Source organism: Botrytis fragariae, assembly GCF_013461495.1.
Source record: "Botrytis fragariae strain BVB16 chromosome Unknown tig00000050, whole genome shotgun sequence".
Classification (NCBI taxonomy): Eukaryota; Fungi; Ascomycota; class Leotiomycetes; order Helotiales; family Sclerotiniaceae; genus Botrytis; species Botrytis fragariae.
Window position 1 is genome coordinate 1,982,484 of NW_023500992.1, and position 27,811 is coordinate 2,010,294.

The 27,811-nt window shown below is 41.6% G+C and overlaps 4 protein-coding genes across 4 annotated transcripts; 3 read left to right on the forward strand and 1 right to left on the reverse strand.

The window, feature by feature from the left end:
- Nucleotides 1–1,172: 1,172 nt before the first annotated feature.
- Nucleotides 1,173–3,207, forward strand: Bfra_004614 (putative nb-arc domain protein; the record flags this gene model as incomplete). Its single annotated transcript, XM_037335014.1, has 2 exons — nt 1,173–1,281; nt 1,352–3,207. 2 exons carry the CDS (start codon nt 1,173–1,175, stop codon nt 3,205–3,207), a joined length of 1,965 nt encoding a protein of 654 aa, XP_037193548.1.
- A 6,146-nt stretch (nt 3,208–9,353) lies between these two features.
- Nucleotides 9,354–11,558, forward strand: Bfra_004615 (putative sh3 domain protein; the record flags this gene model as incomplete). The annotated part of the gene is made up of 2 exons (XM_037335015.1): nt 9,354–10,712; nt 10,770–11,558. 2 exons carry the CDS (start codon nt 9,354–9,356, stop codon nt 11,556–11,558), a joined length of 2,148 nt encoding a protein of 715 aa, XP_037193549.1.
- Nucleotides 11,559–18,588: 7,030 nt separating this feature from the next.
- On the forward strand, nt 18,589–22,675 carry Bfra_004616 (putative rna-dependent rna polymerase protein; the record flags this gene model as incomplete). Its single annotated transcript, XM_037335016.1, has 5 exons — nt 18,589–19,933; nt 20,049–20,558; nt 20,629–21,626; nt 21,684–22,054; nt 22,291–22,675. The coding sequence occupies 5 exons, from the start codon at nt 18,589–18,591 to the stop codon at nt 22,673–22,675; spliced, it is 3,609 nt and encodes a 1,202-aa protein (XP_037193550.1).
- A 1,094-nt stretch (nt 22,676–23,769) lies between these two features.
- Nucleotides 23,770–25,962, reverse strand: Bfra_004617 (uncharacterized protein; the record flags this gene model as incomplete). The annotated part of the gene is made up of 5 exons (XM_037335017.1): nt 23,770–24,349; nt 24,400–24,656; nt 24,899–25,353; nt 25,411–25,677; nt 25,728–25,962. The coding sequence occupies 5 exons, from the start codon at nt 25,960–25,962 to the stop codon at nt 23,770–23,772; spliced, it is 1,794 nt and encodes a 597-aa protein (XP_037193551.1).
- Between the last annotated feature and the right edge of the window lie 1,849 nt (nt 25,963–27,811).

Here is a 27,811-nt window from a genome sequence, read left to right on the forward strand (position 1 = left end):
AGGAAAAACAACGTTAAATGGAATTCGATGTTTTTCCTATTGTGCATAGATCGCATCTGCAACCCCCATTTAGGTAGGCATCATTAGTCATTCGTTCGTGTATGTACCCCACCAAGACACAAGAAAATGTCAAAACTTCGAATGACAGTGACTCCAACCAAAATACAAAATATCAAAACTTTCACAAGTGAGCAAAAATGGAGGGCCGAACCGGGGTTCGAACCCGGGATCTGTCATATTCTATCACGAGTATACGTGGGGAGAGTATCCCGAAACAACAATCCTACCACTGGACCATTCGGCCTAATCCTAATTGACGTTTGTTGTGGCTGCTATTTCAGTATATGAAAGTGTGGAGCGTATCAGCAGCATTCTGGTGATTCGGTTGCGTAACAGGAAGTTTAGTCCTGAGGTTATAGGCATGAGAAATGTCGATAGACTGCCTTGTGAGTGCGTCATTTTAGATATTCACTCGAAATTTGACCTCCCATTCAGATTGTATCAATTTCGAGACCGGTGGAAAACAGAAGCAAATGTATTGCATACTACAAACACAGGTTATGAAAATTATTCCTTCACTTTTTACAAACACGAAAACTCTTAATTTGATTTTGGTGTTTCGCTTATTTTGGGTCTGGTGAAGGGGCTCCACATGAATGTAATGAATCGCACGCCAGAATGATATCCTAGGCATTTGAATATCAAATTTGAATTGGGTTACCAGAAGAACTTGATTGTCTAATCTGCATTTGAATTTGAGAAGAATTTGATTCGTCGATTTTGATTTGGATATTAGGAGAACTTGACTGTCCATTTTTATATGAATACTAGAAGGACTTAATTTTGAATCTGAATTGGAACGTCGAAAGTGGTTCACCGATAAATTCGAATTAGAATATTCAAAGGTGTCAAAAGGTTTACAAGGTATGCAACTTATCGTTCGTCCCTTGCGTGAGAAGCACTGAGGCACGTTCAAAGTGGATTTGGTGGGGAAAATAAGCTTGCATGCACGAAACGTCTTTTGGGCGCAAGGCAAGCCATACATTAAGGCTGAACTACCATAAGAGGTATCAAAATATTCATTCATATATGAGGTTTCTGGAAGTGAATATGATGGCTCATATGATAACGAGCGAATTCACCAGATTTCACTGCCAATATCTTCCAAGATAATGACTAACGCTTTGACCGAGATTACTGAAACATTCCCGACAGTCATCTATCTTGGCCATTATGATACTGCAACGACTCATTTTAATGAAATGGGGACTCAAATCAGCGGTTTGACATCACGGAAAGTGATGGTCAACTAACAAACAAATTCAAATGGATTGTTATTCGCCCCCACCAGCATACAGTGAAACCCCGAGGCCATTACGGCCTTACGACGGTGCGAACCCCTCTCGAATCCAGCGCAAGCCCGTAACACCCCAATTGAACCCAGCGACGTCCTTGGGAAGCGATGGCTATGATCTGACGAAGTATGGTCGGATTCTATTAGAAGACGATAAAGCGGGGAAATATAGTAACAACGATGCTGCTCAAGCTTTGGTGTCGCAATCGCAGGCAGTTCCTATTCAACTCGCCGGGGTTGAGACCCTTCGAATCACCCAAACGAGTACAAACATTGAGAGAACAAACTCTGCCCCGGCAGCTTCTTTCAATTTACCAGCCCTCAATGACCTTCCCAAAATCTCAAACGAAACATCATCAGAACCATCATCCACTTCATCCACATCCTACGTCTCAAAAGCATTTCAAGAAGCACGGCATTTCGCAGGAGGACTCATATCACATCCATCAGAAAGCACAAAACACTTTTCTATTTTACGACATTCACACGGTCTAGTATTATATCAAGGTTGTTCTACAACTCTTACGGTTTCAATCTTCTCAGATGCACCTTTGCCGCCCGATCGGCAGGTATGGCTTCAAGACAAAGGGTGGTCTGGAAATACTGGGATGCGTCTGAAAGCTTTTGTAGGAAATAATAGTAGTTGGATTAACGTCACACCAACAATACCCATTTCAGCAGAGCAGCTGAAAGAAAATGATGAGCGAGCCTGGCAACGGGATATCAAGAAATTCTTGAAGAAAGCAAAATATCCAAAACATATATTGCGTGAGACTCTCTTAGTCCGCATACCGGTCGAAGCAAGTGATGGCTATTTCCACCTTGTACTTTGTCAAGGCGAGAAGAAAAAGGTTTTGTGTCCAAGTCCGGTTTTCCGTATTCTTTCTGCTTCGACAAGTCCTTCTTCAATAAGAGGTGCGAGTTTGAGTACCTTGCCATTGGAACTTGGGGCTATGGCTATGACTGTTTATGCCAACAAGACAATTGGAGGATTGGTATCCCCAGTTACATCTACTGCAATGAAAGTTGCTCAACCTTTCATGCCTTCTAAAACCCGGAAGGAAGCAGCTATGGAACTTTATGGAAAAAGTGGAACGGAGGATATGGTGAAATCGACCATCACAAATGGGAATATCCAATATAAGGGAGTGAGAAGTTTCTCATATAATCAAGCTGGAAGTGGAGACAATGAGTCGGGACCAAGAGCTCCTTATCCAATTTGTTTCATAGCACGATCTGAGATCGAAATCAAAAAAGGAGATTATTTCAGCATGCCTACCATGACTTTATCCGGTATTGCAGAACATATATCTCATCAACTCCGAGGTCATTATTTCGCATGGGTTCGACGACGTCCTGATAAAGGAACACCACGTCTCGATACGGATATCTGGTTGCAAACCGTGATATCCTCGTTACCAATGCAAGCGTCAAATCTTCACAAAGCGACGATTACCGAAGCCAGCAAAAGAACATTCCAAATCCATTTCATATCCGATGGTTTCGAATCCCAAGCTTACGATATGAAGAATTTGGAAATCAAAGTTATGGGATTTATACGTCTAGATGCGCATCCCGTATCTGCAAATGAGATAGAAGAGGAATTGGTAGCTTCACTTAATGATATTATTTCTGCTCAGGCGATACTGGATCAACCAGTTTTTGCACCGGAGACGGGGGAAGGGCAGGGAAGAGGATTGTTGGACAGGGCTACGACGGGATATGCGGATGTGAGGTTGAGGGCTCAGAGGGAGTTGGATAGAGTGCCTTTGCATAAGGTGGGGTTGAGGATGGAGGTGGATAGGTTGAGGGATGCGGGGGTGGGTTTGAATGGATTTTATGTTGTGAGGTAGGAAGAACGATTTATGATGGGTAAGTTGGTCAGGTGGGATTGCTGGGGTATTGTATCTTTAGTGTAGTCTAATTTTTAATATCTAATATTTAACATGATTACATGTATGTTTTTCGACTACGATATTGTCTTCTCAGGTGTAGCCCGTTCTCTTCCTGTCCACAAACAGTTGAACATGCTCATGCACTTCCAAATTCCAATATCTATTTAGGTAGGAAGTCAAATCTAATCACAACTCAACTACTTGCCAGTCCATACTTCCACTACTCAACCCAAACTCGCACATTTAAAATCCCTTTCAATTTCTCAATCCCCCAAGATCACAACCTTTCAATGCTTGATCAATCCTGGATCACACATTTAACTTCATTCATATTCATGATCTAGAGATAATCTATTCGTCTAGTAGTGAACATTTGGATTTGGATCTTCCAGGTATTGTGATGGATTATTTTTGGATGTTTTCAATGATTTGGGTAAAGAGTGATATTATGAGAGTTTTTAGGGGGGTAGTTGAGTTAAGGATGGGTTGGGTATAGTAGATGTGGATGTGGAATATGATATGATATGATGTATTCGATAGTTCTCGTTAAATTGATGATGTACTCTCAATCGTAAACCCTATCCTTAACTCCTTCCCCTATTTTCCTTACCCTCGTCTTGAAATCTGTTCTCCTCTCATCTCTCTCATTAACCATGCCTTATTCCCATCCTTCTCCTCCTCTGTTTTCCTTCTCTATCTTCATCTTCATCTCATCTTCGCCTCCATTTTCTCTTTTCATTCTCTTTCTCCTTCTCTTTCTCATTCTCTTTCTCCTTCGCATTCTCACTCCCAAATTCTCATTTCAGTATCCATCCATTCCGGAAAATCCTCATACTTTACTATCTTATTCTCGCAATATATATATATATATCCATATCAAGGAAGAACTGAAACCGATTAACTTCTTCCAGCACAGCGTCTCTGATCTAAATTTGAGTTCGTGAACTTCAGGATCGTCTGGATTGAATAGGTTGAATGTGTAGGAAGTGATTCATTGCATTTCCCATGGCGTAGCGGGAGATTGAGAGTTGCGGTATTGCGATGGAGAGGTGAGATATCAATGGCGTTTGAGAGAATACCAAACAATCTTGTGGGAAATTGGAACATGCTTTGAACTATTGGGATAATTACAGAGTCATGTAGTTGCGAGAAATGATCTTTACTTCCTTTCCTCAACGACCGTTTTTGTTTGAAATCTTTTTGATTCAACGGAGTAGGGACGATCAGGAGTATGTAATCATATACCTCCTGGAATAAATCCTTCTAACTTCACAGATTTGTAAGATTACTGATTACAGAATGTTTAGTTTCGACTGAATATCCATCAACTATTATACATATATCTATTGATCTTCTCGGCATAGACTCACAGAATCATCTACTAAAACGCGCAGCAGGGATATAAACGACAGTCTATCGTATTACCTTATTCCTCTTCAACCAATCCAAAGGTGCAATCGAGAAGCAATGGAATATAACGGTATGAGCTTCCCGCTATAGCATGACATATCGTTATCAAACCAATACATATCAATCATTAGCCACCATCCCAGCCCCCTGCTTTGTTTTCAAAATTTGTCTCTCAAGATAGGATGCAGATACACACGTGAACACGACGTGGACTTCCGGTTAATCTCAAGATTCCCACTCGCACTCGTAACTAAATGATCTCGAGGATGTAAAAGATTATGTTACGATTCTCTTATTCACAGGTACCTAGTTCTACGACAATCACCGCGCGCGGCTTATTCCCCTCGTTGAGTATTACTCGAGAGTTTGTGTTAAAGGTTCTCGGATTTCGAATGCGCTTCGCTTGAATGAGTTTTCATAGATAGTATATTATTACAATACATGAAGATACCATATTCGTCTATAAATCTTCTCATCCTGTGTTATAGTATTGATATTAGATAAAGAGTCGCATTCAAAAAAGCAGACACGCTGCAGTCTCCTTTAATAATTAACTCCCTAGGAACTTCAATCTTTGTATTTTCACAGTTGAATACGAGTACGCATGACTGCAGTTTTATAACCTACCATAACGTTATATTGCAAGCTTATCATAAAGAAATCCTCGAGGGATGAAATATTGTGTAAAGTCCTATTATATCAAACCATCATTGAATATCTAGATTGATAATATCAAATCCGTGTATGGGATATTCCAGACTCCGGAACGCATTTCAATAACACACGATTTTGAGGAAACTTTTGGGGGTCTGGAAAGTGTGATATTGTATTTATTTAGAATAGGCTACAGCGAGTTCTTTTCAGAAGTTTGAAATATTGGGGGAAAATCTAGGGTGTAGAGATGAATAAATGGATGATACTAAAATCTAGACTATGGAAAACGAATGTAGTGTACCTTCGACATGATCGCTATGTGACTAGCGAACACGGAAGTTATTGATATACCCTGAGATAGATCCATCGTAGCACCCATCGTACTATATATATGCATACATACAACTCACGAAGCTATCGCTACAAATCTTAGATTTGATATGAAGAACCCATAACGAGATTTTGAACAATGGTTATGGTTGTACTTCACAACCGCTCATTAATCTCTTTCGCTTTTACTCTCGACAAAGAGACTTTGTTATATATGATAGATACTTACGATATAGTCTAGAAAACATCAACACCGCTCTGTGTATTCACTTCGCCTTTGATATAGAATCAAGTTCTATGTTACTTAGAGGTGGCATGTGATATATGAAGCTTTCTAAAAACTGAAGATGTATTCATACTTTCCGCAAGACAATAAGCAGCCTAGAACTCGTCGAACCAATTTCCTATGGACGAATAATGTATACACTTTCAGAATGCGAGGGTTCAATCAGAAATAAGTGTACGATTATCTGTCAGATATCGTGTTATGCAATAGGTATAGATACTGATTAGGTAACTGTACCTCTCTCTGTATATTAACGCCTCGTCGTCGAATCGAGTCTCACATCTTCATTATCTATTTGTGATAGAAATACATATATTCTCACTTCATACTATCTCATACGCTTCGATGTGATATAAATCGATTTGAACGAAACTTATGTGGACAAACTGTTGAGTCGACTCGAGTACATGCGATGTAGCGTCTAGAAATAAATACAAAATAGTACTCTCTGAAATAACAAAATAGAACAAATGGGATTCGAGAAAGGAATATGAAAATGTGTGACCGTGGAATTAGTTTTCAATTGCAAACCAAGAGCTGTGTTTAGCTGTCAATGAGAGTATTCTAAGATAAATGATAATTATCAACAACAGAGTATCTGGTGCACATAAATGCTAGATGTTTGACAAACTACTTGGGCCACAGAAGAGCGTCATTGAAAAGGTTACCCAGATCTGCCCGTTGACCACCATTCGGGATAGATCACGTGATACACCATCAGAACTTCTCTCCCAAATGAATAAATACCGCAGTTCCTACTTTTCCTCGCTCACTCACTCGAGCCAGACAGATCACCATACAAACCTATCTGCAAGACAAAACACGAGAACAATTCCAAATCCTCATAAAGGCCACGCCATACCACCAATCCCCGGAATCATCGGAAATTTCCAAGACGCAGCCAGAGCACGTGCTCCACGCGACAAACGACAAAATTTGGCTAGTGGTCGGATCCAAGCCTCTGCGCCGATCGCCGTCTGTGTAATTTTAAATATGTAGGTGTTTATCTCTTTGGGAGAGGCATTATGAGGATCGCTGTTGGTATGACGAGGTTGTTGTTGCCGTTTGGGTGGCTGTGTAATGGGTTTGTATGGTATGGGGTGAAGTGGGTGGATGATGTGATGTGATATGATATGATATGGGAATGTAATGAATTTGGGGATTTGGGAATGGGAGGGGGAGGGAGAAAAGGTCGTTTGTATGTATGTATGTATGTATGTATGTATGGAGGGTATCATGGAAAGTCGAAAGTGGAAAGGGAAGGGGAGAATGATTTCTTAGTTTGTGGTTAGTGTACTTGGGGGATCGTCGTAGATCTTGTCTGTGAGTTGGGGTTGGGGTTTGTGAGGCGACGATGATGGTGGTGGTGTGATGATTATGGGTATGAATTGGGTTAGGTGGGTACGCAGATATAGGGAGAATGTAATAATGCGAGAAAGCGAAATACGGGAGAAGACATCTTTTATTTTTTTTCTCCCCTGGCGATAAGACTGTCATAACCTACTCGAGCTACGGTGCTCCTGAATCGTACATCACCTCAACGGAACCGGCTGATGTCCATACAACTCGGATGTCATCTTTTTCACAATATATACTTACCTTGATAGCATGATTCATCATATTCACTCACACGTTCAACGGCTTTAATCAAATCTCGAGGGGAAATTTCTCCAGAGGAATACCTACCTGGGTATCTACCGAGAATCCTAGATAGATGATGAGGATATTCGTTGGACCAAGGTAGAGAAATGTCCAGAGGTCCGGGAAGCAAGGAGTTTTTAGTAGGGTACGGAAGCGCTTATATAAATTAACGAATACGTGGCTCTCGACGCTTGAGATGATAAGGTTGAAGATGATTGATATTTACAGAGTAGGTAGTAGGGAATTACCTCGGATGAAGATATCTCATGTTGAGTTTTTGATGATTGATTGATTGATTGATTGATTGAACCAAAAGTATCTAGGGAAGTGTGGATGTTGAAGAATGCTACTCTTATACGACAGTAGCAATCGATTGTCTATATGATATTTGTTGTAGACGTCTCTCTATCACAGGTGTCTTCACTCTTTCTTCACTCTTTCTTCACTCTTTCCTCACTCTTTCCTCTCTCTCTCTCCCTCCCTCCCTCTCTCTCTTAATCCCTTCATTGTTAAATTTTTGATTCATTCATTCATCATTCATGATTTACCATATGATTTACCATCCAACGAACGGATCACTTTCCAATTTCCTATCTATTCCTGTTCCTGTTCCTGATTATGCATGGCACATTACCAGTGTGCAAGGGGGGTTAGACAGCTAAGCTAGCCCAATTCGGCATATCTAGTGCAGACCAAGGTAGGTGATTGGTTCACTTTGAAACACCCTTGCCAATCATCAAGAATCCTCATTTCATTTTCCGCCCATTCACCAATCATATCTCATCTTCCATCGGAAGGGTCCGTGTCTTGTTCCTGGAGCTTATCTCGATTCGGATTAAGGTCTAATCTGATTCCCTGGATCACTCTTGGATCGAGCCAGAGACAGGCCAAATTGTAAATCTCCCAAGTATTTCGGTAATGATCAAGAATCGATCTTACCTCAAGAGGAAATAACTGGATCAAGGGATTAAATGAATTCGGATCAACCTTACTGCAAGTGACATTAGTTTATGACCCTTGTGTGGAATTTTAATCATTTCTCCGCAATCCGCTCCAACGCACACCACACCAGCGAAAAAGAAGAGACGAACCCTTTTTCCCTTGGTACGAATTATTATTATTATTATTGTTATTATCTTACGCTTGTACCACCCACCACATACCACATGCATACCACTCACGACCATACACCACTACCATACACCACTACCACCACCATCACATCCACATCCACATCCACTCCACTCTTTTTCTTACCCTTTCCTCTCTCTTCCACTCTTCCTCACCCTCACCCTCTCCCTCTCCCTCTCCCTCTTCTCAAATTCACCACCGTCGTTGCTTTTTCCTTCCCACCCCCAATCTTTTAGAGTCAAGATTAACTCTATCTCGTCGTCCTTCCTTTATCGACGAGGATAAATTAAGATCAAACGGTCAATAATTCCATTAATCCTTGGATTGGTTTGATATTTATTGAAAAATAATCATTGAACCGTTCCTTCACACAGTCAGTCTCTGCGACGGGAAAATCAATAATTGCATTACATTCTTTACACCAACCTTCCAACGCGATTGTCTCCCAGCACCTTCTTTTCGAATACACGTCGCATATTGTCAATAGATGAATACCTAGTTGATTGTTACAAGAATCATACCAATATCGTACACGATCAACAAGACATTCCATCGGAGCGAAAGAATACTACTGTCTCGAAATATCAATTGACGTCCATCTACAGCCCAGTCCATACTTAATCCACAATTTTTTTTTTTTAAATCGGTCAAGATGAAAGGTCGTTCCCATCAACATGCACGTCATGCGAAGCGCGCCGAATTAAATCAGGAAGATATTATTGCAGCACCAATTGAGGTCAGGCAACCAGATCCAGAACCAGCTTTGCAAACAATTGTATCGGTTGTTTATGTAACAGCTTCACCAACCTTTAGCGGATCGATTGCAGGTTACTCAACTGTCGGACAAGAAGATGAAACAACATCATCGGCTGAAGAGACACACTCCTCAACCAAAACTACCGCCGCCAAGACAACTGCCACTTCTTCAAGTGCAAGTCACACAACAACTTCTGCCTCCACTCTGAAAACTTCCACTTCCACTTCCAGTTCTTCCGAACTTCCCAGTTCCCTCGTCGCCACAACATCTGTAGGAAGTTCAGTGGCTCTCCTCGCAGCCACCGATAATGTACCATCAAGTACCGCAGTCGCCTCCTCTACGAGTGCCTCCTCTGCTAATGCTTCCTCCACTGCTGCAGCAGATACTTCGAGTTCCGGTATGAGTGCTGGTGGTAAGGCAGGATTGGTCATTGGTATTTTGTTATTGTTTGGAGTTGGCCTTGCTCTTCTTTTATTTTTCTTCAAAAAGAAGAAGCAAGCGGCGAAGGCTGAACGTCTTGATGATGAGAAATCTGCCATGGTAGCTTCATCAGCTCGTCGCGCAGAAGCTACACGTGTAGAAATTCAACGTCAAGCAAGTCAACGTTCAAATGGAGGAGGAGCCGCCGCAGCAACCGCCGCGCATCGTTTATCTCTCCGCCCTGTTACACAATTCCAACCCTTCAATGAGAAAACTGGAGCCAGTCGAACACCTTCTCAAATGGGCGGCATGTTAACACCAGTGTCAACCGCGCCTAGCTATCACTCACAACAACCTCAAGACCAGAACAGAAACAATCCATTTGGTAACCACGCTGAATCTATCGATACTCCTAACACCAATGGTCCACCTATTATAGAAGGTTTCAACGATGGAGGTGAAGTAATTGCTGCTTCTGCCGTCGTTGCTGCTGCTGCATCGTCTCCTTCTTCTAAATCTCCTGCTCCAGCCCCTCTCAAAACAGTTGGTTTAGCTCGCAGTGCTTCTAAAGCCGGTAATGGTCTCAAAATGGATTTCACTACTAAGCCCAACACAGTCTTGAGCCCACCAAGTCCTTCTGGTTCTGAATTCAGTACTGCGTCAGGTGCCACTCAAGCTCAATCTGTAACTGGTATGGCTATTGCTGCAGCTGGAGGTCCTCCTAATACTACTGTTCACCGAGTTCAACTTGATTTCGTTCCTTCTATGGATGACGAACTTGAATTGAAAGCTGGCCAATTGATTCGAATTTTGCATGAATATGATGATGGATGGGTAAGTTTCCATGTAAAAAAAAATCTACTTTTGATCACACATACTGATTGAACACAGGCTCTTTGCATTCGTCTCGATCGTTCTAAACAAGGTGTTGTTCCTCGAACTTGTCTCTCTACTCGTCCTGTTAAACCACGTCCTCAGCAACCTGGTCCTCAAGGTTCACCTGCTATGCGTCCTCAACAACGTCCCATGTCACCCGGTATGAATCAAGGTCCTCCTCGCGTTCCGAACAAGGATGGTGGTTCACCTCATCCATCATCTCCAATGAGACCAAATGGACCACCCAATGGACCTCCAAGACCCATGGGTCCAAATGGACAAGGTCCTCCTCGTGGCCCTGGTATGATGCAAGGTCCCCCAAGATCTATGTCACCAGCTGGACCACCAAGACCCATGGGTCCAAATGGACAAGGCCCTCCTCGTGGCCCTGGTATGATGCAAGGTCCTCCAAGATCTATGTCACCAGCTGGTAACAGACCCATGACTCCGCAAGGTCAACGCCCAATGGTCCCTCCAAATCATCCAAATCAACAAAGACCAATGACACCTCAAGGTTCGTCTGCTCCAAGACCAATGGCTCCACAAGGTCAGGCAACCGAACAAAGACCAGTCTCTCCACCAGTTCAGGCGACCGAACAACGACCAATGACTCCGCCAAATCATGAAGTGGCTCCACAAAGTGAAGGACGTGCTCGAAGTGATTCGGATACCGATCCTATCTCTAGACAACCAAGTCCTACATTGATTACATCCGCGCCAACAGATAGTCCTTCATCTCCACCATCTGCTCCAAATATCAGAAGTCCAGTGGAGAGAAAGCCTGTTCCAGGTCAAGCCATGTAATGTACATACCTATCAAACAAATATGGGATGAATAGATTATCTATATCCCAATATAGACTTCCTTCAAGTACAAAGATAGGGTCTTACATATGGCGCAATTGGGAATCGAATTGATCAGATAAAATTCGATATGAACAGAACGACGAATGTATACAAGTTTTTATTGGCGCATTTTCATCGAATCGTTTAGCAAAATTCAATATTTTCTTCCTTTATTTCTTTCGCACCAAGTTTGCAAATCTTTTTGTGGATGGTGTTTTTTTTTTTTTTTTTTTTTTTCTTTCGGAGGAGTTCAGAACCAAATTTAATACACTTATTACATGGGCTAATAACAATAATGTGTATCTATGAACATTCTTCTTTTCTACGACGGAGCTTTTTACTTTTGAGATACCTTTCTATTCTAGGAAACATGTTATGTTGGGTGTGAGTTGAGACTTTCAGGTTTCAATGCTAGTCATTGATGGAAAGATTGATTTAGGGGAGGAAAGAATGGGAAGTGAGATGAATTGGTGATAAATTTCAATTGGTCGGCATGAGATATTGAGCCAAGAAAGAGCTGTGCTTTGAATCGATTCGATGGCTTTTTTTACATCATCCTTCCATTTGAGTGGTTTGGTTGATTAGGATTGGTTTTGCTATTATTGAGCGGCAGTATTTTGGGATTGTGGATGAGAAAATTGTGGAAGGAGAAATTTTGCTAGGTCCGATATTCGTTATTTGATTGATCTGGTTTTGAGACTGGATGAAATTCATTAGTGGATATGCGATGATGGGAGGGGAGATGTGGTTAAGCTTGATTTGGGAAGTGGAGATATTTAGTGGTTAGATAGGGATAGGGATAAGAATAAGAAAAAGAAAAAGAAAAAGAAAAAGAAAAAACAAGTTTTACAACGGGCTGAGGGGTTTTGTGAGATTTTTGTGATGTGATGTGATGTGTTGTGTGATGATTGTGTGTGTGGGTGTAGAGAGGGAGTTTCGGTAGGATGGGGAGGCGAAGGGGAAGGAAAGGAGGAGGGTGAGTTGAGTTGAGTTGAGAATTGGAAAGAATGAAAATAATGTTTTATATATCTATCTAGGTAGGTTTGAGGGATAGGGAATGAGGAGAGGATTGAATTGCATTTTAAGGATAGTTTACTGATTTGATTGAGTAGGTGGGGTGGGCTTGGAAAATAAAGGAGATAAAGTGGAGGGGTGAATAGAATAGAATAGGATGGGATAGAATGGGATGGGATATGATGGGATGGGATGGAATGAGAGATAGGGGGTAGAATTTAGAAGCTGAAATGTGGAAGGTGAGAGGTGAGTTGAGATGGGATGGGATGGGATGGGGGTGAGGGGTAGAGTGGAAGAGTGGAAAACTGAAAGGGGGAGTGGAGAATACTGTGGGTGGAGAGGAGGAGAATAGTAACGGTATTGGGAAGGATATGAAGGGTTTGGGAGCGATTTGGAGAATGCTGTGAAGGGGGGAAGGTGGGGATGGAGAGGAGAGAGATGAGTGTATTATCTGGTGTTGAGTTTCTAGTATCTGGTATCTTGGTGGCGGGGTTTGATTTTTGGTTTTGATTCTGGGGGTTTGAGAAGGGAAGTTGGAATAGTATGGGAGGGGAGGGGATCTGGGGGTTGTGGAATGGATTGGGGGATTGTGGATAGGGGGGTTTGTGAAGGGATGTTAGGTAAGGTAGGGAATTGGAGTTGGAGTTGTTGTGGATGGTGTGGATGTATAAGTATGGATATATATGTATATAGATATTAGAATATCTATTTATTTAGGAATTGGGAAAAGTGTAGTTCGTTCGCTGTTGAATTTTTAGGTGATTGGAGATTGGTGAGGGGAGATTGATGAGTGGATAGCTGATTTTGCTTCGATGGAAATGGAATATGGGATGGAACGATTGAGATTTGAATTTTGTGGGTAAGATTAGAGACATTTGGAGACATGGTGGGAAGTTGGGGGGCGGGTAAAGTTTGTTAAAAGGTTTGGGGGGAGGGGGATTGGATGAGTGTTGAGTGTTGTTTATTGGTTTTCGGTTTTTGGTTGTGAGATGGGGAATGGGAATGCTGGTAGAGGCTGAGAACTGGTGATGATGATGGTAGTGACAACGATATTGGTAATGGTGTTTATCAATCATGAATATCTAGGTAGGTGCCTACTTAATTATTCAAAATAGGCCATAGCCGAAAAAAGAAATAAAATAGCAACTCAAACCCTCCTGCAACAGCAACAACAAATTCCCCATCTGAACTCATATCTCATTCCTTTGTAAGTCTGAAGGAAAAGTATATATTATGGATTTTACTAAGAATTGAAATTGTGTATAGGTGACCTTCTGGTGGATGGAGAAACCCTGGCTGCTTTTCGTTTAAGTGTGTTTCGGAATGGAGTTATGGTTTTCGGGAGGGAGAAGGGATTTTATAGTGGTTGGATGGGGTAGATAGATAGAACAGAGTAAATCAGCCAACGAGCGAGAAAATATAAAGCAAAATGAAGTAGAATAAGGTAAAATGAATCAAGGTCCCGAATAACCAAAAGAAACCCCTTTCTCTACACACCCAGTCAGAATATCGATCAGAACCAGATTCGAGAAAGACTTGTATCCGATGTGAGTATGGGGAAGTATATAAATAACTCTCTCCCCTCATCCAAATTCCTATCGCATACCTAGGTATCTAATTACATGAACGAAAACGCACTAGGGTGGTGGTGAGTTAACTTTGGTGCTGTGTAGTTTTATTTATGGGAGATATGTTTATATGAATTTCCTGTGTGTGAGTGTGGGTTTGGATGGATGGAAGGAAGAAAGAAAGAAAGCAAGAGGGGTTTTGGGAGGTGTATGGATTGAGTGTTTGATATTCGATATTTTTGAAATAGGGGGGATTTGTGGTGAGGGTGGGAAGTGCGATGATAGTGACAGTGGGAGTGAAAGTGATAATAGTGAAAAAAAGAATTTAAAATTAGAATTTGAGAATTTGACAAGAGGATGAGGAGATCGTCGGCTTCACGCGTTGAGGGGGGAGAGATTAAGAATAGTTACTAGGTGGTTGGTTATATATACGGTGGGTGTATTTTATTTTCCAGGGACTAGAATGAGGATGTATTTTTGTGGATAGACTTTTGTTAGCTGAGAGTTGTATGGTTTGTGTGAGATCTTACATACTTGTTGTTGATAGAAAGGGGAAGAAGAGAAATATGATTGAGATTACTGATGGTATGTGTGGAGATGAGACATTGAGAGTGAAGAATGGTTATTGGAGAGGGACTGAGGGAAAATTAATACTGTATAATGGCAGATTTTATGATAAGTTCTTGTGAATAAGGGCTCAGAGTCTAGATATGTCAAACCCGATTTGTGAGAAAGAATGTTATTTTCAATGCTGATGATTCTCATTTGGTTCCAGATAAATGTGCGCGTGAAGAGGGGATAGGTTCGTGTATGCCAACAGTGATGTTCCTAGACTTTTCCAAAACTTGACGCTGCTTATGATTGAAGAGTATACTGATGGAATTATATCAACAATCTTGGTGATAGTGAGATCTTCAGCATTGTCGGTGATATTCCAGAATTAGAGATGAGAAAATGTCATGGGAAAAGATGCATACGATTGGCGATACTCATAGTGGATCAGTGTGAATAAATGCTTGGTATGGTTGAAGTACAACTGTGTTAAAGATGTGGGATGTAAACTTTGTATATTAGATGAATTCGTTTTATTGCTATAGAATTGAACTGGGTATTAGATGATATTGTTTGCGCGATGAATCATGGTCGATCAAAATCGTTGTATCTTGGTGATTTCGGTTGCTCATTAGATTAACCAATTGACATTTAATGTGGATATAAAGGTACGAATCCTCCGTCTTGTAGATCTTCAGCATAACCAATGCGCTCTGTATAAGATGAATTATAGAAGACATTTGTTTCCAAATATGAGCTTGATCATATTTTCCATTTACAGTCGTATAACTTTAAGAGCTTTCTTGGATGCAAATTGATACAGCAAAGGACATTCGACAACACTTGATGATCAAACACCAGAACCAATTCACAAGGATAGAGAAGAGAAAAAAACAGCAAGAGCGCGATATGCAATAATAGTGACGTCAAGTACCATGAGAAACCGTCTCTCCATCTATGTCTCAATAGTCTGAGACATAAAATATCCAATGATCATCGAAAGGTGCAACTAACACTCGAAATTGCAAATTTCGTTTTCTACACATTGAATAGAATACACTTATTACATTTCCACGAAGAAATATGAAAAACCGACACGCAAACGTTAGAAAATCTTTGAATCCCCGGAATTCGAGAAACAAAAGAAGCAATTTATTCTTCTTCGGCCGAACAAATCTATCTGTCTTGCTCCATCGATCCCCATTTTCCCACTCGCCAAACTTGAAAATAAGTAAGGAGGCCCGAGCCCCAGCACGACCCGCTGCAATTACCGAGCTTCTTCACGGACCAGAACATGCTCTTACGCAGCGTCAATTCCGCGCTAGGAAGTGGCTTGGGGTTTATTTTTGAGCCGCAGAGTGGAGGTGTCGGAGACGCTAGTGCTTACTGGGTGGAAGGTTTGATATGAGGATGTTATATTAATATGTTTGATATAGGGATTGATATAGGTAAAGGAAGGTCAGGAAGTTTGGGAGGAGGGAAAGTAAGATGGTATTATTATTAGATGGGTATATTAGATGTGCAACATTGGGGAGTTATGGGGTCTGAGACCTTGATGGGAGAGAGAACGCGGGAAATGGGATGGATGGTTTTGGCGGAGGGTCATTTGAGGGGATGGATATTACTGTAGATGGGGGCTTATTATTATTAAGTAGGTATAATAGATGTGCAACAAAAGGTTCGAGGTACAACGGAAGAGAAGGAAGTGGAGACATAATGGAAGATTCATCGGATTGTATTGAGGCCTGTGTTGGTCGTGGAGGTGATCTGGAAATAGTTATAGTACTATTTTGTATGTATATTATTATTAGAAAGCTATATCAGATGTGCAACAAAATCTATTCGAAGTCATAAAGAAAGATGGAGGAAGTATGTAGAATATAGGTTGAGGGAACTTCCTTCCGGGATAAAGTATATATGGCTTTCTGTGTCAGTGATTGAACTTGTAAATCGTGATGAAGAAAACCTTTTCCGAGTAGACTTTGTATGTGCTGACTAGATAATCGCATGACGAATCGAAGGTTCGAATAAGAATCTGAAAGTTCTGGGTTTCAATACGATGGTTAGATGGTTTGAAACACTGGGTTCACTATGTATATCTTATAATACTTTCAAATATAAAGAGTTTATGTTCATCCCCAATCCGGGACTCTTTGGTCTGATGTTGAAAATTTCCACCAAATCCAAGAGGAAGTAAGTTTTTTTTTCGGCCCGTGCACTTGAATAGTACTACCATAAGTTCCAGAAATTCTAGCTCTTCCCGAGATTTGTCTTGGAACAACTAAGACAACTTTCTTGCATGTTCTAAATAAAGCCCACACAAAGCCACCCAAAGCCCGATAAACTATTCGAGAAGCCTTACATGGTTATCTCACACCATACTAAACCATTCCCTCGACCACGAGAAATCGAAATGTTGCACATCTAATTTGTGATTCTAATAATATCACAAAGCATTAAACTCTCTGCCTGTTCTTCATCAAAAGACTTTCTGATGTCAACAATTTCGCCTCGATCATGGAGTGACCGGTCTGTAGCCGCTTTCAACTAAACCAGACAGCATTAACAGATATCAGACGAGAAGTGGGGGTTAGAATCCCTCGGCTCATTCGGCTGTATAGCAGGAGTGGGGAAATGGAAAGTTCTGAATGGATCAGGGCGGATGATAGTGTGATCTGAGCTTTAGGTAGAGCTTTTATACGATTTCTGGTCTCGATTTTCTACAGTCTCAAAGTTGGGTCTATGAACCGGGAATGTTAAGGCAGATGTAATAGAAACCTATCGTGCCTAATTGGAAAAGCTCGAACTCCAACGCATTCGAGAATTCGAGGCGTATACAGATGTATGGCGCTGCTTTGGTAATATAGCCGTAAAATGTGTTTGCCTTGATCTTTGGTTCCCAAATCAATCATTTCATCTCTCCACGTCGAAGGAAAGATTAGAAATGAAGGCCAGAAATGAAGATGCAGAGGAACGCTTTTGTTCTCTTTCCAGAATCTGCATTTCTCTCAACATGCGGAGCCGACTTGCTCGTGGTATTCTAGTGGCTGCTATAGACCATCAAGCGATAGTCTCTTGAGCTCTGTATCGGTGCTTGCTGTCTAAAAGTGTTTTAATCTCGTGCGCATGGTCATCAGCATGTTCAGCATGGCCATCAACATATTTAGCTGACCAAAATGCCATGGCAGCCTTCATAAGATTGCTGCCAGTGTTGAAGCTTAAAATTGGTACTACCAATTACCTCGCTCTAACAATGCAGACTTGTTGTTGGCTCTCACTTTATCGTAAGCCAGACTCTGGATTTTCAAATGCTCCACAGTTCTGCAAGCAAAGTGTCAGGTCACGGGTATGTTGAAGAATGAAAATTTTGTCAAAGTGTCCCTGGCGATCATGTACTGTTGATCTTCAAGTATCTAGAATTCTGGATTAAAGAATTTAACAAAGCATGTCGGCGGCATTCAGAAGATGCAGCTCCAGTCACGAGATGCAGAACTCGCAAAGGTAAGAAACGAAAAATATACAAATATGGGACGATAATGATTTACCCCGCCTGCAGATAAGCGGATTTAGCTGCCGTTTACGCACCCTTGCTCTTTTTTAATCGACCAACCAGTGAATTGTCCGCACTCAGTCAACGGTTACACGCAGCTCACTGAGCCTTACCTTTACCTTTATCTTCTTAGACTTTCCACCATAGATATATCAAGTCTCTCTATTCTATCTGATCTGAAGTCATTCATATCTCTCCTGTATTTGATGCTTTCTTCTCTTTGAATTCTCTCGCCGGTCTTATGATATCTTCTTGACTTGATAATTGTTACCATCTCTACGGTGGTGAGACTCATCAAGGCGCAATGGAGGTATTCGTGGCAAACGTACCAGTTCAGGCTGGAGAGCACGATCTTCGGAATTTTCTAAGGCCCAAGTTGAATAGTCTTGCAATTCGTGCATTTCATTGTTACACTGCGCGAGGCAAAGACTTTGCAAAAATCACCTTTCGGACGGCTACAGATGGAGAAAAATTTCTACGCAAGTTTGGTGAACGGAGACCAAACAATAGACAACGAAATCCAAGGACTACTCCGGCAAAGCTTATTTATCACAGTACGCCGATCTATTGTGAGAAGAGTAGATTAGCTGCTAATCCATATTTGCTCCGATGCTTGGAAAAAGAAGAGAAAGAACGTGTTGAGAATTCCTATCTTCATCATGGCCCACCAATTGCTAACACTTCGTTTGAATGCTCTACAATCATGTGTGGCAATTGGAGTTATGTTGAAGAGGATTTGGTATTCATGCCGGAGTTGATATGGCAAAGTAGGATCATCGTTCATTTCAAGGAGAGAGCCATGATATTGGTTCTAGACAACGGATCAAGGATGGTAATTCGGTATGATACAATTGAACTTCTCACCACCGATGACGGCCATTACCCAGGAATTACTGCGACACTTCATCAATCTCCTCATTTTTTCAGATCCCCTCCAAAAAACGATTTCCTTGAGATGACCAATATGTTTAGTAATATAACCCTCAGAAACGGCAGCAGGCCTCACACAAAAATCTCTCGAGTCGCTGGTTTTGGCGATAAGCACAAGGAGATTGCGGGTAGCTCTCTTGTGTATCGCTGTACATTCAAAGATACAAACGGCTTCTCGTTGACTATCGAGCAAAAGCTGGAGGCATTGAAGAATGCTCGAGGCATTCCCCCAATGATTCATCATTCTGCTTCAATCATTCCTCCTGGAGAATCTCATATTATCGGACTCAGAGAACTTCATGAAGCTTTAGAGAGTTTCAATAACGAACTACCATTTCCATTGACATTTCAAGTCCAAAAGCTAGCCCAAAACGGATATCTATCTCCTCGTCAAATAATCGATCTTCTACCGGCCTTCAATTCAATGTTTGAAAGAACTACTCTTCCGATTTGCGTCACGGCCATGAGGAGACTGTTTTTGCAGATCCCGTACCCTGGACCCAACGTCAAAGCGGAAGATTTTGACCAGAACGCCATCATTGAACTACTTTTGGATATTGAGAAGACTTCGACTCAAGAGGCTCTGTATGCTGAAGGATTCGGGGGTACAGCCTCTCAAAATACCGCTTTGATTCATCGAGTTACCATTACTCCTGCCGGGATGTATCTAGATGGGCCTGAGTCTGAGAGTAACAATCGCATACTCCGTAAATATGCAGGTAAGCCTCTTTATGCTTTTGTCCTATCCTTTTTCTCCTATTTGAGTTAAATGCTCCCACTTTCGGATACAAAAATATTATTCTAGCGTACTTATGACTGATTTTCCATCACTAGGTAGCCATAGTAACTTTGTGCGTGTGACATTCTGCGATGAAGATGGTGGAAGAATTCAATATGCATCAAGTGTCTCTAACGACGAGATTTTTGACGGAGTTTTCAACAAAGTTCTGCAAAATGGTTTCTCGATTGGAAAACAGAAATATGAGTATCTAGGCTCTTCACATTCTTCTCTTCGTACACAATCTTGTTGGTTTGTGGCACCTTTCACACAAAACAATATAAATTATGATGCCCGGCGTATTATCGACGACTTGGGCCGGTTTGGAGATATTCGCTCTCCGGCTAAATGTGCGGCACGAATCGGACAGGCGTTCTCTGATACACCAAACACTCTCACTCTTGATGAAACTGTCACAATAGAAACAGTTGCTGACGTCGAGCGAAATGGTAGAGTCTTCAGTGATGGAGTGGGTACAATGTCGGAGTTATTGATGCACAAGATATGGGAGAAACTACCTAGCAAACACCCTGTGAAGCCGACTTGTTTCCAAATTCGGTATCAAGGTTAGTTCGAACATCGTTTGAGTCTATGATATATTTGTCGTTCTTGAACTAAGCTTACCAACCATGACAGGTGCCAAAGGGATGATTTCTTTGGATAGTCGTTTACCAGGCGTCCAATTACGCCTCCGAGATTCCATGATAAAGTTCGAAGGATCGAGCTCGAATGATCTTGAAATATGCGGCGGGGCCTATAAACCCCTCCCTATGTATCTTAATCGACAATTCATTAAAATCCTGGAAGACTTGGGAGTGGAGCCCGAATACTTTGTGAGACTCCAAGCAAAGGAGGTCTCAAGATTGAGAGCAATTACAGCCAATGCATACAATGCATCGACATTCCTTCAAAGTAAAAGAGTTGGAGATGTTGTTCTTCTCCCACACCTTATTGACCACTGTTCTGCTTTAGATTTGGATTTCAGAAATGATTTGTTTTTACGGGATGTCCTCGAAATGACAGTCTTGATTGAGCTTCGCACTTTGAAGCACAAGGCCAGAATACCTGTCGAGAAGGGCTATCATCTACATGGCATTATGGACGAGACCGGGATTTTGAAGGAAGGCGAAATTTATTGTTGTTGGCTTGAGGATGGAAAGCGTACCACTCTAGTCGGATCAAACATTGTTATCACTCGTGCTCCTGCGCTTCACCCTGGAGACATTCAATTGGCGAATGCCGTGGATGTTCCAAGCGATTCTCCGTTGAAAAGACTTTATAACTGCGTTTGCTTCAGTCAGAAAGGTCCTCGGGATCTACCAAGTCAGTTATCGGGTGGAGACTTAGATGGAGATCTCTATTATGTCTTGTTTGACCCAGACTTGAAACTAAAGAGGACTGTGACACCGGCGGACTACCCACGACTGCCACCTCTCGACATCGGCCGTACGGTTAAACAACAAGACATGGCAGAATTTTTCCTGACTTTCATGAAAACAGACCAACTGGGTGTTATATCCAATAGACATCAAGTGTATGCAGACCAGAACGTGATGGGAACCGAGTGTTTCGATTGCCTTAAATTGGCGGAGCTTTGCTCGACTGCAGTTGACTATTCCAAGACAGGTATAGCGGTATGATATTCTTGCATGATATTCATATGCATTTTACTAACTTTTGAAACCTTCTAGCCTATTCTTGATCACCCAGGTGTACCCAGGAGTAGTCTCTGGCGTCCTGACTTCATGGCTCCAGGCCCTCATATTAAAATATCACATCGACCTGATGATCGTCTGGAATTCGCGAAGGAGTATGTTCCAATTGAGGCAATGGACGAAGAGGACGAAGTCACGAATATCAAGTACTATGAAAGTAAAAAAGTTTGTGGGAAGCTTTACCGTGCAATTGATGAGCGAAAAGTCTTTGAGGATATTCAAAAGCTGAACGTTCAAGCTAATGATAGTCCTGATATCATGCAGCACATGTGGGAATTCGTTAAATCTCGTTCCCAGGGAATTCAATGGCAACATTTGCGCGAAGATGCCCTCGAAATTCAGGAAATGTAAGTTTTCACAATGTGTTGAACAGTCCAGACTGTAGTCCGACAGTGAGAAGCTTTAATTTTTGGATTCGTTTAGAGCAATGAAGCAATTCGGAAACTCGAATTAGTTTCGAGTATCGAATTACCTACGAAAATTAAAGCCTTATATCCAGTCCGTCAGTCTCGACTATTCAACAACTCATCTTTTCATGTCTCCCCTTTATTTTCTATGACTATTCCAACTAACTTAATTACAGTTATGAAAACAACATGCTAGATATAATGCATCAGTACAGTGAACATCCAACTCGCCCCATCAGCGAGCGCGAGGTATTCGTGGGTAACATTCTCGGAAAAGTTGGATCTGTAAGCAAAAAGCAAAGAGAGCTATGCACCAGCATGAAAGAGAAATATGACGAAATCGCGGCATTCATTGTTAATTGCATCATCAAGGTCAATGATGAGTACTCGGATGAGGCGCTTGAGCGCAGCATTGCTTGCTTCGCAGTTTCTTTAGATGATAGGAAGCGAAAAAGCGCTCGAGACCAACCTCTGAAGAGCTTCAGATATTTAGCTGCGGGCGTGTGCTTCAGGGAAATGGAGCGGGCACCTGGTCTTCTTCCGAATAGTTGGCAGGGATAGAAACTGGTGATTGATTGTTCGTGAGAACTCGATATAGTGTTTTTTCTTCATCAAGGATAAGCTATTATGGCATCAAACTTGACGGAGATGAGGGAATGGATGGAACTACGGGCTTTTTATGAATGGAGTGGTGGAGCTTGATGTGTTTCTAATGATTTGATGTTTCACGGTTTCATTTTCTCTCAAAACGGGTTCTGCTTAAATTTCCCTGGTCTCTTATTTCATGGCAAACTTTAGCTAGAAAGAGGTTCACAATTACTCAGAAAGGAAATCTATGCATCATATCAATATCTCGAGTGACTTACAAACGATTTGGCTGCAGGCTGGATAGTGTAGTCAATAGTCCGGACTACAGTCCAACACCCAAGGACGTGTAATATCCAAAGCCTCTTGAATATTTAAACTAATCTCGGATATCGAAATGCATACGGTTTTCGCATTGATTTGTAACAACAGAGCAATTCAAATACCCAGAAAATGGTGTGTTCTCAAGCTCTCGAGATTGAAAACTTAGATCAGAATTTTTCGGATTATGACAAACATTGACATGGCAGTATACTTTACGAATAGACGGAATTCAAAATGATGGAAATTAAAACAAAACGTAACGATTACCCCCCTTCCCCAGGTTTGTACACAAGATTGATGTTTAGGAGTATCAAGGTTTTCCATTCTTCTCATCTGTAGTACTAGTTCCTAGAGTAGCAAAATGCTTCATATTTCTCTCTCTTTTCGATTTTAATTAGAACTACTGGCTGATTTTAAAATTGAAATTGCTGGAATGGATTTGGTAGAGAAGTCGTAAGGATGGTGTATACATCCTACATTTTTCCATACCCACCCATTTGGCCTTCCGATTTCCTTTGCCCTTGATATATTCTATACTGCGTCCTCAAAGGCTCGTTGATATATTGTGTACTGGTGATTCGTTGACGTGAGTACTGATGTAGTGTGCTTGCCACAAAGGATATGTGACTAGCCATTTCGGCTCACAGTAATTATTTCGTGGTAGGAAATCCAATGAAAAAGCCCAACACGACTCTTAAATTCCATTCAGAAGAGTGCTAGTCCTTAAGCATGCCACGAACTTCACACTAAGAAGACATATCTAATGCTTTAAACGCAGCATACGTCTGAGCGACACTCACAAAAAAAGATGCCAGAGCGAGAAAGACAGTCAACAATCCAAAGATTATAACACCCATAAACGTATAATAATTAAGCGCATCCCTAGAATCTCGCAGCAATTGTCGCAAGCCGTGTGGTTTTTGATGATCCATATACTGTCTCAGATCTCTCACACGGTCTTCAAACATGCCGAAATTGGAGTAGGCAATGTTACTTTTGTCTTGTTTTGATTTAATGATTCCTTGGAGGTTTTCCCATCGTGACTCGTAGTATGATTGCACTCTGCCGGTCGCTGAATCGTCTTCTATCCATGGCATATGGTATTCTTTGAGGGTTTGAATATCTGTTTGCATTGGATTTCGGTCTTCGTCAACAATGGTCTCGTACTCTTGCTTAAGCTTTTCCCTAACCTGTGATTTGTTCTTGGAATTCTCGCCTAGAGTTGTGATTGAGAAGAGAATGGCCCATGTCTTTTCAATATCGGCTTTTAGCTCTTTCAAGACTGAAAGCTCTCGCGGTTCTCGGTATATGCTAGACCAACGGACACTTTCAAACCATTAGTGCGATGCCGAACAATGAAAGAGAATGCAACTAACCAATCGTTCTGAAAAATACTTAGCATCCCCCAGACGAATGGTCGTAGTCGTGCAATTTTCAAACATTTATCTTGATGATTCAGGAGGAGGTGTTCCTCGAAAATATCGGTCCAGACTATTCGAAGATCTCCGATTGTTTGCAAGGACCCAATGTTCAGATCATCAATACGTCCAGAGTTTGCGGTTGGTCTTTCCAACGGCACTGGATTATCCGAAGATTTCGATACAGATAGGATTGATACCACGAGTTCCGGTCCCTGAAAAGCAAGAATTTGTTCTAAGTTAGCACCCCCGCAAGCTTCTCTCAATAGATCCGTAGGGGACCATAATATCTGGCGGCTATTGAGACCCAGGTCCGAATTATCTTCCATCAAGCAATCATTAAATATATTCAGTGATATTGCAACAAGAATTATATGAAAGCCATAGTCTTGCCTTATTTCTTTTTGGGAATGAATGTTATTTGGATTCGAGGGATATCCTCGGGTTGGCGTAATACTCCACTCGTGTAGCAACGCTCAAGAATAGCCCCAATTGTCGAAGTAGCGGAATATCTCCTTTCAATCGACGACTTGATGATGCAAATTAAGATCTTTATCAGAATTGCTGCTCGAGCGTCTGGATCATCAGTCCCAAATTCGAGCAACCAGGGTATCATTTCTTTGTCGCACTCATTAAGTATCCTTTTCCAAAACCATCCTCTTCGCACCACTTCTGTAGAAGTTACAGATCTTTGCCCATATCCAAAGAAGTTCCTGAAGTGCTCTTCCCAAATGGCCTCAAAATGTACACGGTTGAATCTATCAAAAGGTTGCCCGAGATGATCCAGATGAATCACCTGATCACGGTTCACTTCAACCCTACAAATTGGCCAAGGGTTCGCGCAAGCCCGAGTTAAGAATTGATGTAGATACTTTGGAGGATTCATCAGACGTGAAGCTTCCGTTCGTGCTTCTGAGAATTATTCATTAGCACTTGCTTTCAACTCAATTTAAGAGTGGGATTTCGAACGATAAGAGTGAGGCACAGGAAAGCCTTCCAAAGCCGGAGCTGCGTCATACTCTAGGTCAATTTCGCGAATGTTCGTTTTCCTCCTGCTTTCTTTCAGTACCTGGATTCCAAATTCTACCAGCTGCTGTAGCTTTGCGATAGGAACCGTGACCAGCTCTTCATCTTCATGTTTGGACATGTCTGTCGTATCACGTGTGGCTGGCGAGTTCCCATCAATCTGATGGCTGGAACCTGTGGCAGGTAATCCATACATCGTGCTTCGGTCATCTAGAGTAATCATTAGTTTTTATCACAAGAAGGCATCGTCGGCAACATGCCTACCCATGTCTCAATCAATTGGCGAGATCCGCAATTAACAATACCGTTGTGTACATCAGATCGAGCTGCAGAACTATCATAACCATCTCGAGAAAACATTGTCTGAGTTAATCCATCTTCTATCTCATCGTTTTCGACATCTGTCCTTCTGAGATAAGATTGAGCTTGCGTAACTTCCCGATTTTCATCACTTGGAAAATTCCGCTTTGTAACGTTGTACGGCTCGTCCAACATTGTGAGGAAATCAGCCACCTTGAAGTTTGAAGAAAATCTAGATGACCGTTGACATATAACAGGTAAATGGAAGCAAGCTTTCAGCTGCACAACAATTTGGGCTCAGGCGGATACCCATGTATCCCGATGTAAGCTTCCATTGCATCCCAGGCCAATAAAATCCTTGAATCCTTTCGATACCTCATAATAATTATTCAATCAAGACCCTACCCTTGTCGTAATTCACGACTTTACTCACGCACCATGATCGTCAGTGATTTGATTCAAATAGTATAATCCGAGAGCAGCATGAACAATAGAGCTGAGGATTAGAGACTGTCTTGTTTGAAAATCCATTCTCAAGCAATTTGAAGATTTTGTGAAAAAAGCTCACTTAAGAATGATTCTATGATTCCAAACCAGTCCTCCAAATAGTACCAGAACGATAACTTGGAGCTCACACACGTGTGTTTGGACCCCTATGCGCCCATTCCTTACGTTCAATCGGCTAACCGGAAATGCCAGACTAACCCCTTACTAGTTTCCGGGTAACCTCTCACTATTTTCCTTCTCCACGTTATCTAGACCGTGACAACCGCTGTGATATATCAACACGTGATCTTGAATTACTTCATATCAAACCCAGATCACACAACTCCAGTGGAACACATGTGCTTTGATTCCATCGCGTGGGAGAGACAGGAAGAGAACTTCAAGATATGTCTAGGGCAGCTGGTGAAAGGAGAATCAGAAAAATTAGCCTTTCAACCAGCAAGAAAGCTTCAACCAGGACATAAAGTTGGCACCGGACTTTGGATGAATGGCGCCTACAATGTGTGCTAAAGCTGGGATACAAGGCGTGGATTTCCAGATTGTGGTTCGATTCTCAGCACTTGGCAAGACTGTATATATCGCAGAAAAGTCGAAAACGAAGCAGTCGTTATTCAGTGCTTGAAAAACACACCAAAGTTCCAGTACCCCCGTCTCACGAGTACTCGGATAGCAAATATTCTGGATAGGGTCATATACTGTCGAGGAATGTATAGAAAGAAGGCAATCTGGTCTCAAATGTTTTGAAGAGTCCTACCAAGAGAGGAAGCATACAATCAATTTTATAGCTCGCTATACACCTCAGCTTCGACTCTCCCTCTCAGCGTCAAGAGAATATGAAGATGAACAGATGAAAAGTGGGAAATCCTTGATTCTCAAACATCATCTAACCTTATGGAATAATCTATGCATAATGGGTTGTTTTGGGTATGTTTTATGGTAAGAAACACTCAAGTATTTGATGAAATATACTGGGTCTTCCTTGATAAAAAAAACAATTGGATCTGGCTTGCTTGAAGATAGATTTAAACTCCTGAATGAAAAGAAAAAGGATAAGCTTAGAACACCTTTTGACCTCAAGCAGGAGCAGGTCAAGGGTAGAATACTAGATTCTCATTGCCCTGCGAGGAGTCTCATGAAGCTCTAACAATATCTCGATGGGCCCAGTGAGTCTCATCTCGTCATTCTTATATTTGAATTCTGCATATTGGTATTTCTTCACTCTGGCCGCTTTGTATGTTATTATTTCTCTCCTACCTGAGCACAAAAACAATCCATGGCTATACCATCTGCATTTATTACGTTAAGAAGTTTGAAGTTAATACCATTCCACATTCACAATAATTACAATGTTTCAGTCACAACTCTCTACGGGTTCCTTTGTTTCGCAATACAGTCAAGACGCTGTGTTGGAACTATCTGTATATGCATTTTCATCTTCGACCAGCACTATGTATGACTTTGGTCTTGTTTCATATGAGAGTGACCTGGTCTCGTATAATTATGTAAATACACGCGCCGTGGTTACGTTCACTCAACA